We start from the raw sequence: 17,459 nt of genomic DNA on the forward strand, positions 1-17,459 counted from the left end.
TGTGTTGTGCATGAGTACGAGAATACACACTTAATTTGCACAGTGAGGACATTTTTGGGAAATGGGAACATTTTGGCTGGTCCTCACAAATAAATATAACCATATGTTTTCACTAGAATGAACTGTGTGATCATTTCATCTGGTGGACAACAAATAAAGGTTTAATTCAAATGTATTTGCAAGATAAAACTCATAAAATTACACAATGGAATGGCAATAATGCAATATAAACACACAAAATTCTTACTGATATAAATAGATGTTTTGTCAGACTTTGTTTCATGGAAACTTAAAGAATTAAAAGAAGAGGGCTACCGTTTCGACGGGTTTTGGTAAAGGAGAACAGCGCTGAATGATGAGAGAACTTCCGGGGGGTCGGAGACGGCCAGCTTTCCCGCTGTCAGGATGAGTTCTAGTCGGTCTCCCCTCCTCAGAGGGACGACCAGGCTGAGGGAGGCCGCGCTGTTGCAGTCACATCCGTGCGAAGGTGGTGCTGCCGAGCCCGAAGGAAAACCCGCGGAGTCCAGCTTCTGGACGCTGCGATTGGACGCTGACAGGACCGCCTCCACCCTCTCTCCACGCTGCGCCGTGAGCATGGCGGTCACCAGGTAGCGTCCATCTGAGGGAGCTGTGAAAACACCTGAGGATGCAGAGAAAGGTGCGTCAAAACTAGAGATTGAATCCCTTTAAATCCCTTTTTTAGAATAAGTCACTTGCTAGCATAAGTCACCTGTGATAGCGTCGTAGTGTCCGCCATCGTTGACAAGCACCTTGTTAAATGGAATGGTTCCAACCTCTCTGAGCAGCTGGAGAGTCAGACCAGCTGAGAAGGAAACTCTCTCATCTGAGCAAAGAATTTGCATCGTTAACACTCCAGGCAGCCACGGTAAACATGTATAGGGAGGAATGAACTCTGACCTGAGGGCGGGGCAGGATTGAGAGGGTTGTTGCTGTGGGGCGGGGCCACACCTGTCCAATAAAAACAAAGGTTCCCCCCCTAAAGTCAGTGCTGATGCAGCACGACGAATGGAGAGACTAAAAGATGATTCTTACCTGGAAACACGACCATGTTAATCTTTATCGAGTCTGTAGATTTGACATCGGGAGGTGCTACAAAATAAAACATGGTGAGGGTTATTCTGTGATTTAGAATAAACAAAACAACCCCACCCCTACCCAAAAAATTGTATCTTCAAAATTGTCCATGAGTAAATTCCTTACCTGGCGCTCCAGCAAAACCCTTCACTGGCATCATGCTGCCATCGACACCTTTGGGCAGCTTGGAGGTGGCGGTCATCTTACCGGGGGGTCCCGCTTCCCCAGTCTCCATCACTGGTGGTGGTGGGAGGGTGGCGTCCATAGGACCAAGCGGCACCGGGAGGCTTTGACTTGGTCTGTGGGGACCCCCGGCGTTGTCTGCTGTGGCCTCCGCTCCTGGTGAATAAGAAGAACAGATTGAACATGAGAGAAATGTCAAAATGATTGAACATAGACTGACTTTTGACCCACAAAACCCACGTTAATTCTACGTGCGGGACCGTTTTTAACCCTAAAAGCTTCCATACATCTTGATCTGCGAGCAGAGGGACCACGGACACGTCTTCCCCGCTCCTCACAAACATTCCAAGTATTCATGGACGAAGTATGTTTGCAAATGTGATCATGTGATCCTGTTGTATTCAATCTGATGCGGTTGTGACTTCCACGAGGAAATCTGATGACGGCCCTGATTACAGTCCGAGGTTTTGGAACGCCTCGTGTCGCATTTCTTCCGCCTTGATGCAGCTCTTGAGAAACAAACAAGAGCATTTAAGACGCTGTTCTCGTTAGCGGCGTGATTAACTCGGCCTGTAATCACGCACGCAGACGGCTACAATAACAAACCGCATCTCCACTCCTGCACTCGTAATGACACTACTGTGCATGTGGCGCCACATTCCTGGAATTTATCAACAAATCGACCTCCATTGGGGGGCATGTAGCAAACATTACCCCTCTGGTGCGTGGCGAGGCCCCCGATGGCGGCCACATGTTGGATCGGCAGGCAGCTCGAGGAAAAGCCCCATTTAGCACAGGGGCCCGAGAGGTCTGCTTGTTAAACCCAACATGTGGAGGGGAACCTGTGTGCGCCTGTAAAACAGGGAAGGGGGGGTCGCCCGTGCACATGTGCTCTCCTGGTTCATTAGTCATCACGTAGAGCGTTGGGGGGTTGTGTTCCAGACAGTAGACTCCTGCGCGCAGCAGCGTAAACAGACGCAGCTGGATCTGCTCTCCAGTTCGCAACAATGCAGTGTGGGAAAACTTACTTTGTTGTGTTGCTCCCCCTCAAAAGTCCCAGGATGCAGCAGCCCCTCGTCTCTGAAGAATGCCCACTTCCCACATTACAAACCCCATAATGAAGAACAGCAATTCGGTGCACTCTGACTTTATGAGTCATCAAAATGGCCCTTCGGGACGCTTTCTGGGTTTTTGACGTGGGAGGACGAGCGTCTGTGTCAAGCATGTAGCCGCTGAGACCTGGGAGCGCTGTCGGCGCCGCAGGCTGTGGCACCGTCCCCGAGGGTTTTTCTGCCAGGTCCCGTCATGTTTTGTCCTCACCGGGTTATCGCGTTTGACCCCCCGGCTGCAACATACCAAGCAGATCTCTGAAAGGTCGCTGACCTCCGCCGCAAAGCTTTGTCAAGACAGGAAGGCATGTTCTCTTATCTGGGAACGTTCCTATAATAGAGCTCCAGCTCTTGCCGTGTTATTCCAACGACTCCACTGTGTCCAACACACCGAGGAGGTGCTGCCAAACGGCGGACATTTTCTTACTGTTGTGATTCATTTACAACCAAACAGAACAGGACCAGCTGGAAATAGACCCATACATGCTAAATAAATGCTAACTATAGTTGATATTTTGGGTTCCCAGCTTTCTTTTGTCATTTTTGTTCTCCCTCGGGGACATTGACAAACTCAAAATATCAGCCTAAATAACCAGATGGTTGCCTTTGAGGTCAGATCAGTCACCAATAACTGCCTGATTAGCCATCAATAAGCAACCTTTTATTTATTTGGACACCTGGAACACAAATATGTGGATTTTAGCTAAGCGATGAAATAAGTTTATGCTTAGTTGCTATATAGTCATTAATCAAAGCCAGAGCAACGTTATTGCTGCGCACCAAGGGCAACAAAATCATCTCAGCGATGGCTCGAGGCGCCTCTCCACCCTTTTCCGGACATTCTTATTTGAGGTTAGCAGAGTAAACATGTTGATATATGGACCTAGTCGAGCTTTGAGGGGTCATGCTGTGGAATTAATTAGAGGCTGATGTTACTAAAATGGAAAGCTGATCCAGAACGAGGCTGTGAGGAAAGAGCCATACGTTGGTTCAGGAGCACATTATCAAAGCACACAAGGGTATCGTCCATAAACCGCGTCAGCCTTTTTCGGTCTCGAGATAAGCAGGACGGGAGACAAGTAGATGAAGCTGTGCTCAAATCAGAATGACTTATCCCAAATTCTGACACAGTCCAGAGTAGAGGGTGGAGAGGCAGCCTGTCATCATCCACAGCTGGCAGAGAAGTGACAGCAAAACGAGCCTCTCGGAGATGATTCAGGAGCCTTTTCTCCAGCTCCCGTCTCTTGAGGTCCTCAAGTGGATCACATGGTTCTGCGTCACCTGCTCCATAAAGTAGTGACTGAAAACCAGCCCGTCCCAGAGGACGAGGCTTGGCTAGTGAGCGTTGGACGGGTGTGAATCCGCCTCACGCATCTGCGAGCATCCAGCTCGGTCTCACAGGCAACATCAACCAGCAGATGCAAACGTGCATATAGATGAAATTCTATACGCTTGCACCGGCGAAGGCGCTCTCTCAGCGGCCGGCACAGCAGACCCGCCATGTTTTACGCCTAATTGTACAACTATTCAGACACGTGACTTCTGTGAACATACGGAAACATAAATGTCCGGATGTGCGAAAGGCCAACAGTGAGTAATGTCACTTTATGCCAAAGCCTTGCTCAACCCAAGTATTGCGTATTAAATCACGCATGTGTCTTTAATCAGCTCAGTCCCCTTTAGTCGGAAACGTGCTCATATGGAAAGCCAGTGTCACAGGCAAATGAATGGAAATAATGCCAAGGGATCTGAAATGATGGGATGGATCACCGCCCGATGACATTAATTACAGCTGAATTTACGGCACAGCTGGTCGGCTGTAGCCCAATGCTAGCAAGAAGAAATTAACCGAGGCCATCACAAGTGACATCCGAGCCCTACCTCTGATTGGGTGGGCAGGCAGGAACCTGGCATTGTTGCTTTGCTTGACATTTGCTACTACACAGACTCCCAGTTACATCACCACCATTAAATGAGGAGACACCATGACTATCGTGAGTCCAACAAACCCCAGGTGTTGAGTTGTTTACAGCTTACCGTTCGTGCCAGGATTGAAGTCTGGTAGCAGCAGCACCTCTAGATTGGAGACGATCTTCTGGAGGTTCTGGCAAGTTCCCGTCATCCCTCCGATATCTATGGCTTGGGCTTGAACCGTTCCGTTCAGCTGGTCGACACAGGTCCACAGTGCATTCACATGCTTGTTCATGCCCTCCTTGATCCTTTCGAGGCTAGCTGAGATAGGATCTAGCTTGAGGCACAAGCTCTCCACTGTAGCCATGCGGCTGTCCATGCGTGAGATCTCCTTCCTGATATCTTCAGTTGGCTCCTTGCAGCAATCACCTTTCCTGCCCGCCTCCTCCAGCCTATTTCTCAGGTCATGGTGCTGAGTCTGGTCGATCTTCCCCTGATCTCGGCCCCTGGTTGAGTTGAGACTCTGTGGGGTCTGAGAATGCTGGTGGGCGATATCCAAAAGCAAGCCCTCTAGTCCATCTGTGCGCCCTTTCAGGTGGCTCAACGTGTCCCGTAGGTCCTCTATGCTGGTGGTGAAGTTCAGATGTAGCCTCTCTGTGGCTCTGCCGTCTTTCATCTGAGTTTCCAGTCGCGTCACCATAGCATTGACATCAGATCTGCAACCCTCAACATCTCGTTTGATGTCTTCCAGAGCGGTCGATTTAGCATTGCACTCCTTTGAGCACAGCTGGTCTAAAACGTCATATCGGTTCTTCAGAGCCTGAATGGAGCTCTTCATAGAGTTGAGATTTATCTGCAGAGCATTCTGATCATCAGTTTGTCCAGGAGACTGGACAATGGTGCTCGTGTCTAACAACATGGTGGATAGCCTGTCCTCCAGGGAGACCAACTTGTCCTCCAGATTTTCCCTCAAGTCATTAATGGCCTCTGTGTGCTCAAGCTTCAGCTTCTCCTCCGCACAGCACTGTGCCAATTTATTCTTATCAGACGAGTTCAGACGGGACTCAAGATTGTCCAAACGAGCCAAAACAGAGTCAGATGACAATGAGCTTTGATTTCCTGGTACAACCAGTTTGGCTTTGAGGTCCTGGATCTCGTCACGGAGGTCAGCTTCCTTGGATTCGATGAGCTCAGCCAGGCTCAGGTAGTTGGTTTCTTGTCCCTCACACTGTTCCTGAACAGACAGGATTTTATAATCACATGAGTTCTTCAGGTCGGCTAGTTTGATATCCATGCCTCCCATCAACTCTTCTCTCAGGGCTTCTATCTTCTTGTCCAAGTAATCTCGTAGATCTTTGTCACTGGCTGGGGCCGCGGGAGGCGGCGTGGGCAGATGATTCTGGGCAGCCTCCATTAACAGGTGAATCTGTCCGTCGTGACGGCTGACACGGCCCACCAGCTCTTCCAAAGTGCTGCTCTTGGACTCCAGGTTGTCTGCGACCTGGCTGATCCTGTTCATCACCTCGTCCATGCCTGATGTAGGGAACGACAGGTCCTGCACCTCCACGGTTTGTGTCTCCGCTCCCCTGGCGCTGGCGGGCTGTCTCAGGTTATTCATCAGTGAAACTAGCATTTTACTGGCGTCCTCTTGGAAATCCAGCCTCAGACTTGAAGACATGTCCGTCATCCTTGCCTGCATGTCCAGAACCATCTGGGACAGTCGCTGTACCTCATCTTCCAGGTGTTGTGTATTGTGATGACCTGAGGGTGGCCTGTGACCCGGCTGACCTCCAAAGTGCCCCTCCTCTCCCCACGGATGGTTCCTGCGGCTCTCTGTTGGCTGTTCTGGAACTACGGCAGGAACAAAGTGAGGAGAACAGGAAATAAGAATGTGTTAAGAGTTTCCATATGTTTAATTTGGACTCAGATACTTTCCACCGTTACGATCGCGTCTTTCACACCTTTACTGGACGGGTTTTGTGCAGAGGGAGAGGGAACATGTTGGAAAGGCTCTGCCTGAAGTTGCTTAACATCTCTCGGCTCCCTGCAGTCGTAGCCCTGGTACCCCGGACAACACCGCCACTCCAGCTGGGTCAAGACCTTGTAGGCGAGCTTATACGTGGGTCTGAAGTGGGTCTGATATCTACAAACATAACACACGCCGACTTGAGATTCTCTTTGAAATGAAGCGCGGGGTGTTGTGATATATGAGGACGGAGCACATCTGCTGACAGCAGCAGACCAAATAAAGAACAGCACCATTTGCAGTTAATTAATGATGCAGCTGGGAGGAAGTGGAAAAATACATTTCGGTACTCTCGCTTACAGTTGGCAGAAGCAGCTAAAGTCTGTGTCTGACATGCTTAAATCCTTTTAAGAAGGTCCTATTTTTGAGAGATTCCCTGTTAGCTAATCATATCTCCTTATAAACAACTCAATTAATCCTGACATAAATAAAGTCCTGATTGGTCAGTGCATGTTTGGCAGCACTGAATATACTGGGGACTGAACTGTCCCGCACTTCTGGGAACTTACATCACTTGCTGCGCGCAGTTTGGCAGCTCCGGTGGACACGGTAGAACCTCCGGCTGCATGAAGCTCTCCGTGCCTCCCACGACGGCGCAGCTCACGTTTTTGTGCACGATGTGTGCGCACCAGTTCCTGCTGGGAAACAAAGAAGAGACGCATCCTCGTGTAGCAACTGCTGGAGAAAGTTGCGTGGAGGATGAGAGGCGATCTTACCTATTTCGGTGTCGCGACTCGGCTCCGGAATATGCGCGTCCCTGGTACATGTCATACTGGAGCGGCGTTCCACAGACCAGCGTCAAAGTTATGAAAAGGTGAAGATGTGTCAGCACCCTGGGGTCAAGTTTCATGTTGGTCTCTTTTTAAAATCCCCAACAATTCTAAAGTTTTCGAATCCCCCTAAAGTTGTGTGATCTAGTGGAGCGGCTGGTTTCGTCTCTGTGGCGCACGGATCTGAACCAGCTCCTTCCAGATGGAAGACTTTATGTGACGTTTCGGGACTCCCTCCAAACTGACAGATGCTGCCCCCCCCCTCACATCACACACACTCCAGAGCTCACGTGCAACTTTCTCTCTGCAACCATCAACACAATGTGACAGGTCTACAGGACGTTAAAATCGGGTAAAACTACCATTGATTCCAGGGTAATGTGTGCCAAGGGGAGGAAAAAGGATCTGGGATGTTGTTCCCAGAAAGTGCCAAGAACATGTTCTTAAAGGAAGTGAATGTGGACAAATGGGATTACGTATAAAATATTTAAAAATAGAATTAATCGACGCCCACAGCTTTGTCTCCTTTTCTTTTTGTTGCCGATTTTCACTGACTTAAATGGGAAACAGGCTTAAGAAAAATAACATTACATAGCAAAAAAACAAAACAAAACTTATAGGAATTTAACTGCAGGATAAAAAATGCACAAAAATGTTTCATGTGCAGCATCTGGTTTTTTATCGGTTACTCTTGAGATCTTGTGATCATCACTCATCACTTTACTTTTCTTCAGGGTCAACGGTCCTGAGCCTGCGGGTCAGTAGCAGCAACATCAGCTAAAAACCCAATAACTGAGCAGCGGGCATCACTCACCGACCTTCGGTGCCAGGTCAGAGTCCAGGTCATCCGTCAGGATATTTTCTTGGAGGGTTTCAAACAGAGCGAAGGGAGCAACAGCAGCAGCAGCAGGAAGTCTTTAGGTGGCCTGGTGGCAAATCTAAACAAGCATAAGGTTTGCTTCTGAAGTGTTTATACCTCACAAGAGGTCAGTGATGGGGAGAATGAAGGAGGACGAGGTGAAACGATAACAAAAGCTTCAACTTAAACGGGGTAAAAGAGGCCCAATTTTGGTAAAGCTGAGCAGAGGCCCCCAGAGAGGAGCCCCCGTGAGATCAGAGCCCAGGTGGAACCGTTTACTTCAGCATGAGTCGAGAGAGCAGAAACCCGCTGCTGTAAAATTCTACAATAAAAACAACAACTGGGCCATTGTTGCCCCGAGCAGGGGAACTGTGCTCCAAACAGCTCAACATGTCATAGCTCTCCCGGCGGTGGGGGTAATTCAGGAGCCGTCTGGAGCTGCCTTGGCTCCCAGGGGATCAAAGAGGTTGTGGCTGTGCCTCATATGTGGATGTGATCTTTTAAAAAAAGATTCAAACATCTGGGAGAGGATCTGTTCTTAATGTTTAAGACTTTTTCTACTGTTGAAGGCAAATTTACAATAGCCTGTGCAAACAACCTGTGAAAAATTCCTTTCAGTGGACGTCATTTATCCAAGAAAATGAAGGCGTGTGTAGCTATTAGAAAGTCTGTGCAGGAAGAAGGTGCTGCAGGAGTTTTAAATGACTATGCTACGGCACGGGGATTGCACACGGAAGGATGTAATGTAGGAAGAATAGGATCCTCATAATGAGACGCCAGAGACCAACAACAAACACTATTAAAAACATACTTATGGGAAAGAAAAGTAGTTTGGTCCACCGATGGTTCCTCTGGTAATCACTCGCTCACCAATTGTGTTGACATTTTCCCTCCATATCTTTCCAGATGGAGTTAAAGGTGAGCAGTTACATCAGATCATCAGTTACACCAGACATTAACCTGAGTTCATTGGGGGAAAGGGGGGGGCAAAAAAGGAAAGGTGATGCTGGGATCAGCCTTGCAGCTTTGTTGGGGTAGAAGATGCTGCAGGGATTTAAACCCTAGCTGACAGCGCCCTCTAGTGGTTTAATAAGGACACAACAACCACACTGGTTTAGCAGGGAAGTGCAAATTATCCAAATATCCGACCGAATTTGCATGACAATAAAACAGCTTCTCCCACGTTTCCAGGGAAAGATGTACAGATAATCTTTACAGAAAATTTCGCTTCTACATGTGACAACGTGGGCAAAACTAGTCTTCTAACCAGGCAGCAGATGGAGCCGTCGGCCAAAAAAAGATTATCCTTGAATTTGTTCTTTTTCATTGTTTGGCCACCTATGGATCAAGTTTTCCTCCTAGTCACTAGGACCTAGTGTATCGTGACAAGGATGGTTGTTTACCACAGATACACCCTATCCGGTCTTTGTGGAAATTCACTTTTTTCACCACCATCATGGATACCAGAACATCAGGAAGCTGCCTCAGGGGCCCAATCTTCTACATTTACATCCTCCCTTTAGTTGACCTTCAAGAGAGCCAACAGAGAGTTTAGACAGCAGAACTTCCTCACGCTTAGATAACATAAAAGAATGGCTTTGACGTTTGGCAAACATACATCTGCATAACTGCATATAACTCAACAGAAATGTGTTTTATTGTCCAAACACAGCCGGAACTTAAAGGCTGTTTGAAGATTGAAAGGAACTTCTTTAAAACAGGCAAATTTCTCAACATCACTTCTGGATCCGGGACCATTCAGGGACACCATTGCTGCTTCGTGACCAGAGTAACGTTCCTCAGACACTTGTGAAAGAGAAAAACAACATCGGATCAAGCAAACATTTGTTTATTAGCTGACGGGCATGTAACTTTTGTGGCTCTGTTCACACAGGAAAATAAAATCTTTATTCCACTGAGACATTAAACGATGCACGACAGAATAATTCAAAGAGGAGAGTGTTGAGATTTCAACAAAATGCTGAAAATTAGGTACCAATGTATGGTTATAGCACATTTCATTTGAAAAACAAATGCTGCGAGCTGTCTCTCTGGGAGGGACATGCCTTGTTTTTTACCCTTTATTCTATGAAGAAAATGTTTGAGAGTCATTTTAAAGGCTGCCACTGGGACTTTTTCTTTTTTTAGCTTGTAAACAGAACAGGCTGTTATGCAAGAGCACATTTATTCACATGAGACAGACATCCCCTTCTTGAACCACATTCATTTAAATACTGCTATGAAAATCCAATGGCGCTGAAAAGATTCCAGATCAGAAAAGTCCTCCGTCATGACAATAATGTTAGCTTGAATTAAATTGGTTGCCTTATAATTCTATGATAGATTAAAGATTCAGCCTATACAGTATGTGCTATATACAGTATGAATGCTCAAAAGAGTCCAGCATAGACACTTATTTTTGAACTGTTTTCCCTGATGGCAGTTGTTTTGTACGTCACCCTCACTGGGCCAGATGTCAATACATGCTCATTTCCCCCCCTCAGGACTCCATTCTAACAAAATTGTCATGTGCGTTTCTACAAGATTTTCCATTTATTAAAATTAACAACCTGTTGTTTTAAGTGATGTCCTGAGACACCAATTTTATGAGGGAATATGTGCTCACTGTTAATGTTGGCTGCAATTATTCCCTGGAAGGTTACGCGAATGGTTGTTGGCTTTATTCTGCAATATTACTGCACGGTATTATCGGAAATTTGTGGGAAAAACACTAAAAGATTGCATCCAATTAAAATTTAGCTGAATATCCAATTGAGGCGTTTTGAGATGTTTTATTTCGATCAACTATCATTTAGTTGTCCGTCACCCATCAATATTGTTCTTGATAATGTAGCACATTGCACGTAAAAAAAATAAATCCTAAAGTTTGTGATGTTTTGTTGTTGTTTAATAATCCCTGACAGAATAGTGACGTTAGAGAATTCATTTCTGTCACTCTTTCTTTCTGTCCTCGTTGCTATAGCGACAGTAAACACAAACCGCTTCAATCTCTTTCCCCGCGCGCCTTTGCTGCGTCACATCCGGCCTCACTTCCGCGCTAAAGAAAGCGGAAGTGCTGCAAGAAGCGACGTGAATGTCCACTTTGGACAGTTATTTTAATTTTTAAAAAATCGCTTTTATGAGTGGACTCGTAGCTGTTTAGCGCGATATGGTCCCGTTGTCAGATCAGCACACAGAAAACTGACGAGTTTATGATGTCGGTGGTGGCTCAGAACACCGAAGGCTGGGTTTTGGATGCAGGATCACTCATTGATCGGGGATGTTCACGTTGCATCCGATTCAAAGATCACAAACAAACATCTGTCAGCTGTCATTTTAAAAAGCAATGTTTCAATGTATATAAAAGTTACGGCAGTGTGAATAGTAGTGCTGCCGCTAATGGAGGAAACACGGATGTGTTGCAGAAAACAGACAAACTACCAAAGGTAAAACTGGCATCCTAACAGGGATACTTCTAGAGCCACCCTTAACCCAGTATTCTCCATTATCTTTAAAACATTGTTTTGGAAGCTTACAACTGTGTTCAAATATTTAGTGCAAAAACAGTGCAAACAGAACAATTGGCTGAAACATGTACATCTTCTAACTGAATAAAAGCTACTTTTACCTAGTATGTATTCATGCATAACATGATTTCCCCGTTTGAGTTTGTGTTACCTGTATCAGTTAATCAATTTGCTATCATCTCAGCTAGAAGCTGAATTCCTGTTTGTGCCTCATTCAGTGTTAATGTGGTTTTCAGAAAAGGAAACGAAAAAACGGTGATCGAAATCAAGGCGAAGTCGATTCCCAGGCTTTTCACCTTAAGGTAGGCTGGCTAAAGGGGAAAAGGTAGATTTGAGCCACAATGTATTACTCTCTGCTTTATATGTGGATCCAGATTAGGTCTGTGATCCTGGATGGAACCAAGGCCCTTGTGAGCGCTGCCCAGGCTCTGGGTTATTTGAATGGGCTCACAGACCCCACAGAAGAGCCGCTTCCATCCCAGGAGTGCAACCTGGCTGCGCTGTGCGACATGGCTAAAGAGCTTCCTTTAGCGGAGGAGCAGGGGGAGCATTCCCAGCCACTCACGAAAGGATATGGAGACACATCTCATGTGGATTTGTTCTCCCTGGTAACAGAAAATGCCAAGGACCAGGGCTCAGTGGTTTCACTGATGGGAGAAGAGTACATAATCCCACCCAACACAGCTTTCCTGCTATCGGATTTCACAAGGATACGGCCTCTTGTTGACTGTAAGTATAAAAACCCCAAAATCTTAACGTACATATTGACAACTGAACTGAAGCGTGCTGGTGTGTGTTGTCTCACCATGCTGCTGTTTCTCACACAGATGGAAGGAGGTTTGATTTAATCGTTATGGATCCACCATGGGAAAACAAGTCTGTGAAGAGGAGCCGCAGGCAAGTGAAGTTGTTATGTAGGCGCGGCGAAGTCACTTGATTACCACAACGGAAAAATCCTTTCATTGCGTTTTAGATTGGGAAAAATATTAAAAACTCATTATATCTGAAACATGTCAGCTATTTGTAAGGTTAGGCCCAGTGTGTTATGATTTCTCTGAAGCTTCAGGTCATGTTTACATGCCATCTTCTTTTGTCTGTCTTCCCAATGAAGATATAGTTTTTTGCCCTCAACCCAGCTGAAACGCCTCCCAATACCTCTATTGGCTTGTCCCAACTGTTTGGTGGTTACCTGGGTCACAAACCGCTCCAGCCACCTGCGATTCATTTGTGATGAGCTGTATCCTCACTGGGGAGTGCAAGTCGTGGCTCAGTGGTTTTGGGTCAAGGTACAGAATCTTTATTTTATACATATAGAAATACACAACTTCTCATCAAAGGGAAATCTAAATTTACAAGGACTTCCTTCCTACCCCTCAGGTCACGACATCTGGACAGTTTGTTTTTCCACTCGATTCACCTCATAAAAAGCCTTACGAAGTGCTGGTTTTGGGCCGATATCGTTGCTCGCCTGAAAATACAAGGTAAAGATAGTCCCACTTAGAGGCTTCATTTGCTATGTAGGTAAGATTTTGTTCCTTGACATGTTTCACCGCTTGTAGATCTTTAGAGACATCAGAAGTTCCCGTGGAGGATCAGCGTCTGATTGTCAGTGTCCCATCAGCGCTCCACTCCCAGAAACCCTCACTCACAGGTCGGTGTTCCTGCTGTGTTTTATTGCGCCACCAGAGGGCAGTGCTGTCACATCACTGATTGGTATCTCCCTTTACACGTGAAATTTATTCATATTAAATCTGCAAACAAAAGTTTTAGTTTAAATTACGGTAGAATTTTCTTTAAATCATGCTGCCAGGGGTTCGTATGTGCTTATGTTTGATTACCTAGAAGAGACACCTCAGGAGAACCTCTATTAAACTCATGACAGGTTTCATTTGTTGCACAGGTCTGCCCCGGTTTGCACAGATTAAGGTGTGGCAACTCCACCGATTTTGCTACTTGCGTCAAACTTAAAACCTTGAGAATAAATATGCAGGGGCTGTGAGGGGCTTGACGTCATCTCTTTCCTCTCAAGGGAATGTGATTTATTGTGCAGCACAGAGTGTGAATGCCGGTGCCCTTTCAGGAGTACAGAAAAGCCTCCCCCACATGGAAGTGGCTGGACATTATTGCAATACCTTGATTTAGACGTCACGATGTCATCGCAGAGCTGCGATAATAACTAGGCGATTAAGTAAATTGGGAGCCAGGCTGTGTTAAAATCTCCAAGTAATTCAAAGTCTTATTAGTTTACATCCACAAGACGGTCTAATCTGAGGTCAGAATCGTAAAAGAACATTTGATTGACTTATTAAATGTGTGCACCCTAAATCTGTGCGTAGCAGTTTCAGATTGCTAAGATATTATCAGGACTTCGTCCAACAGCTTCCAAACAATTTGAGGTGGTAATATCGCACCTCGGGGCTTCAGTCCTGCATCAGATAGGAACCACCAGACATCCTTCAGCGTCCTGCGCTTCCATCGTCTCATTCAGTTCAAGTCATGCGCCGCACGTCCGCTGCAGCCGGCGGGCAGCCTGCGTGTTGTAACGCCGCAGGCCTGTGAGATTGAGAAGCCCTGACCCACTTGTGTCACACCCTCAGAAGGGACTCCTATCGCTGACATTCTTGGTTACTATGGAGAGATAAGGGACACTGCTAGAGAGACAAAACACCCCGGCCAGATGGTCAGGCTGGGCGAAAAAAGATGCTTGCCTCAATAGAAAAAGGCATTTTTATTAATAAGGACTCTCTTTGACAATATAAAGGAAGTGTTCATTAGGTTGGTCGTGGTGATTAATGTCTCTGTCAGGATGTTTAATTGACAGTTTTCATCAGTGTGTATCTGGTAATCAGCGCTTACTACTGTGAATGGATCTAACCTAGGAACTCTGACTAGTCCTGAACTTTGTTCTTGTCAGGTTTTAGGAGGAAAAATCCTTATTTTTCATGCCGCCAATGTGATGACCTTTACATCTGTGTGTCGAGTGTTCAGTCGTGCCGTTCAATACAAATTCACGGGTGGTATCTGCTGGAACTGGATGGTGCGCATTCCACCTAGTTAAAACCCTGAAATCAAAGCTCGCTGCATTTTTACCTCCGAAGGTCCATCATTTATCATTGGTTTGACAGATGGCTTCTGCCACTGTGCCTCAGTCTCATGACTCATTTAGTCTCATTTGTGAACCCTCTGAGGGGCATGTGATCATGTGTAGCCCTCTATTTACAGTACAATTAGGATCAGGGATGCACTGTAAGGAATGTTTTGAGCTGAAACAATATTTAGCTGCCCCTTGAGGGGTTGAACACCCTCAATCTGCTGCTCTAGGGCAGGAAATGTAAGGCTGAATATGTTCTGTGAAGAGAACAGTGAAGTATCCTCCTCTACCTTAGTCTCAGAAGTTTCTGATGTCCCATGTCCAAAAGTTATAAAGGATAATTAGCTTTCCTCCCATTGAACTTTTGAGTGAACGGGGCGGAGAGAGAGCAGCGTGTTTGGCCTTTTCCTCACTGTGACTTGCAAAGGAAGAGGGAGTGGGTGGCGGGACGCACCAATCATGCAGGCTGGGTCAGACTGATGATCAGTTCCTCTTGCTCATTAGTTCCCCGATCTCGGAGGGATCGGTTTGAGCGCGCGCCAGCAGCACGGAGGCGTGGGAAGTCAGCCGCTTTTGTCAGGCGTGCTGGTCCTGGAATATCGTTGCGTGTAGACTTAAGGTCATCGCCAGGGTACGCGCAGAAACTCTGCGCAGTGGCGTGAAGGATGTGGGCAGGTGGCCAAGGCTGCGCTCAGCCGCCTACAGCCTGACAAGCGAAGGAACGGAGTAAGAAATCCTCTCCAAAATTTATTAGATTACAGTCAGAAAGGAGCTGAAACGGTGCCCGATTTACATCCGCAGAGCAAGAATTTATTATCTCTCTGCTGGTGTGTCCACAGTCCTGCCTTTATCAAAGCATTTCGGGCAGATCGGAATCGTCATAACGCCTTTCCCGTGATGACGCCTTCGTGCCAGACCTTGAGAAGACGTTCTTCGGTTCACCTTGGTCGCGGATCACGGAAAACCACCTACCTTCTCTCTTAATAGGAAAATATGCAGAATTGCTGCAACTAATACATAAATCACTAAAGCCCAGAGGCCTCTTATGACCTTCGTGCTGTTCGTCCACCTTTTTTCCCCACTGCAGGGTTTGTGGGTCTGTTGAGATCAGCCGTGTCTGCTATGCTAGTAGCATGAAGTCATAATGGCAGCACCAAAGACTAATAACACGTATGTACTAGCAGAGAATGCTGACGCCATCCAGCTCCCTCTCATGGGTGGCGGATGTGTTGAGGGTTAAGGGGTTATTTCCTAACTTCCTAACTGTTAGCGATGGAGACTGACTGTGTTCCGAGCTGTGAAATCCAAACGGCGTCCAGCCACAAGGAGGTTGATGTTTACTGACGCCATCTGTGGTCACCCCTCTTCATCTCTTCCTGGTCCTCCAGATGTGCTGAAGCCCTACGTTGGAAGCGAACCCACGTGCCTGGAGCTGTTCGCCAGGAGTCTCCTGCCTGGGTGGACCAGCTGGGGCAACGAAGTGCTCAAATTTCAGCACGCAAGCTACTTTACTGTGACACGGACGGATGATGGTGACGGATCCACGGGAATATTGAGCTCACCAGAAGATGTCGGAGATGCGCGTTTGTGATGATTTTAAATGTACTTAACAGGGATTAAAACTTCTCCTCTGCCAGTTGTTTTCTTCATGTCTTCTCCTCGTGCGTGGTGGCGCTTTGATTCCCTTTTTTCTCTTTGTAGGTCGGATTAGATTTTAAAGGCAGCCATGGTGTGTTTGGAGAGATGAAAGAGCATTTCTACGAGGCTCTGATTCAGGCTTCCCACAGCGCAGCAGCAAACAACACTTGCGCTATCGGGTTTTCTTGCTATCGGGTTATTTTTTGGCTCGGTACGTGTCTCCGCGATGATCAAAGGCCTTTTATTTTTGATGAATTTCAAATCCAATCTTAATTAAACAGTTAAGCCCCTTGGTTCCCCGGTCACCCAGCAGTTAACCCACCTTTCCCCAGTGGGTGAGGCCTCTTTAGTGGTGCTGTGGTCTCCGGAGAGAAGCACGCTCATGTTGCGACAAGCAAGGCTGCCTTTGTCTTTACGGCCAGGTGGGAAGTGAGTTATGGTGGCGGCGGCACGGCATACATCAGCTAATGAAGTCGGTCTGTGACTCTGGCAGGATCATTTACACATTACCCTGTCAGCTCTGTCCTCATCAAACAACCCCATTCCTCCCAGTCTGACCAGTCTGAAGCAGACAGAATGGCGCCGTGACGTTGCCCAGGCGACCTCCAGGAGTGTGGAGGTGGCTGAATAAATGAAAATTATTGATGTTTTTAAATGAATAACATGTATTTTCTTGGTATTAAAAGGTTGGTGTAAATGTTAAATGAGATACACACACTTTTCTTCGTGTTGACGCAGGAAAAGTTAGTTCTATAAACAAATTTTTTTTCCATTCAAAGCTGGAGGAGGAGAGGTCCTTTTGATACCTAGCCTTGATTAAAATGTTGCTATTATCAACCGCGAGCCATCTCAATACGATGGTGATGGTGAAGCCTCCACCAGTCAGGCTGCCAAGGACTTCTCGCCATTGTCTGCGCTTCTATCGAATGAAAGCCTCGACACTCATCCCTGAATTTCACATAATATAGTATAAAAAAGCGCTGAAAGAATCCAATCGACCAGATGACGCACGCGGACGTCGCCGGCTCCTCGTTGACGTTGGCTCTCTTGCAAAGTCAAAAATGCAAAAAATCCACCTACGGAGTCGCGTCTACCACTCGGATAAATGCCTTATAAATGCCTGCGTATCGGTAGCACAGCTGGAGCTCAAGTTTTGCCGTCCCTGTAGCCAAAATAAGTGGAGAAAAATGACACAACAGTTTACTTCTGGAACGCCGGCGAGAATGAAACTCACACAAAAGTGCTCCAAA

The 17,459-nt window shown here is 46.6% G+C and overlaps 2 protein-coding genes across 3 annotated transcripts; one reads left to right on the plus strand and one right to left on the minus strand.

Moving 5' to 3' along the window:
* Positions 1-143: 143 nt before the first annotated feature.
* emilin2b (elastin microfibril interfacer 2b) lies at positions 144-7,645 on the minus strand. Of its 2 annotated transcripts, none has more exons than XM_057012558.1 (9): positions 7,041-7,645; positions 6,834-6,959; positions 6,260-6,441; positions 4,425-6,149; positions 1,222-1,434; positions 1,054-1,110; positions 919-969; positions 731-844; positions 144-640 (listed from the first exon to the last, which is right to left on the minus strand). In XM_057012558.1, the coding sequence occupies exons 1-9, from the start codon at positions 7,172-7,174 to the stop codon at positions 312-314; spliced, it is 2,931 nt and encodes a 976-aa protein (XP_056868538.1). In that variant the 5' UTR covers positions 7,175-7,645; the 3' UTR covers positions 144-311. The 2 variants fall into 2 exon arrangements, with proteins under 2 accessions (XP_056868538.1, XP_056868537.1); XM_057012557.1 differs by having other exon boundaries at positions 6,834-6,962; positions 7,041-7,640.
* Positions 7,646-10,997: 3,352 nt separating this feature from the next.
* On the plus strand, positions 10,998-16,913 carry mettl4 (methyltransferase 4, N6-adenosine). Its single transcript, XM_057012567.1, has 9 exons — positions 10,998-11,399; positions 11,717-11,782; positions 11,855-12,209; positions 12,308-12,377; positions 12,592-12,766; positions 12,858-12,961; positions 13,040-13,131; positions 15,960-16,173; positions 16,273-16,913. The coding sequence occupies exons 1-8, from the start codon at positions 11,166-11,168 to the stop codon at positions 16,160-16,162; spliced, it is 1,299 nt and encodes a 432-aa protein (XP_056868547.1). The 5' UTR covers positions 10,998-11,165; the 3' UTR covers positions 16,163-16,173; positions 16,273-16,913.
* Positions 16,914-17,459: the final 546 nt, after the last annotated feature.

This window comes from Takifugu flavidus, chromosome 17 (assembly GCF_003711565.1).
Source record: "Takifugu flavidus isolate HTHZ2018 chromosome 17, ASM371156v2, whole genome shotgun sequence".
In the NCBI taxonomy this organism is placed as follows: Eukaryota; Metazoa; Chordata; class Actinopteri; order Tetraodontiformes; family Tetraodontidae; genus Takifugu; species Takifugu flavidus.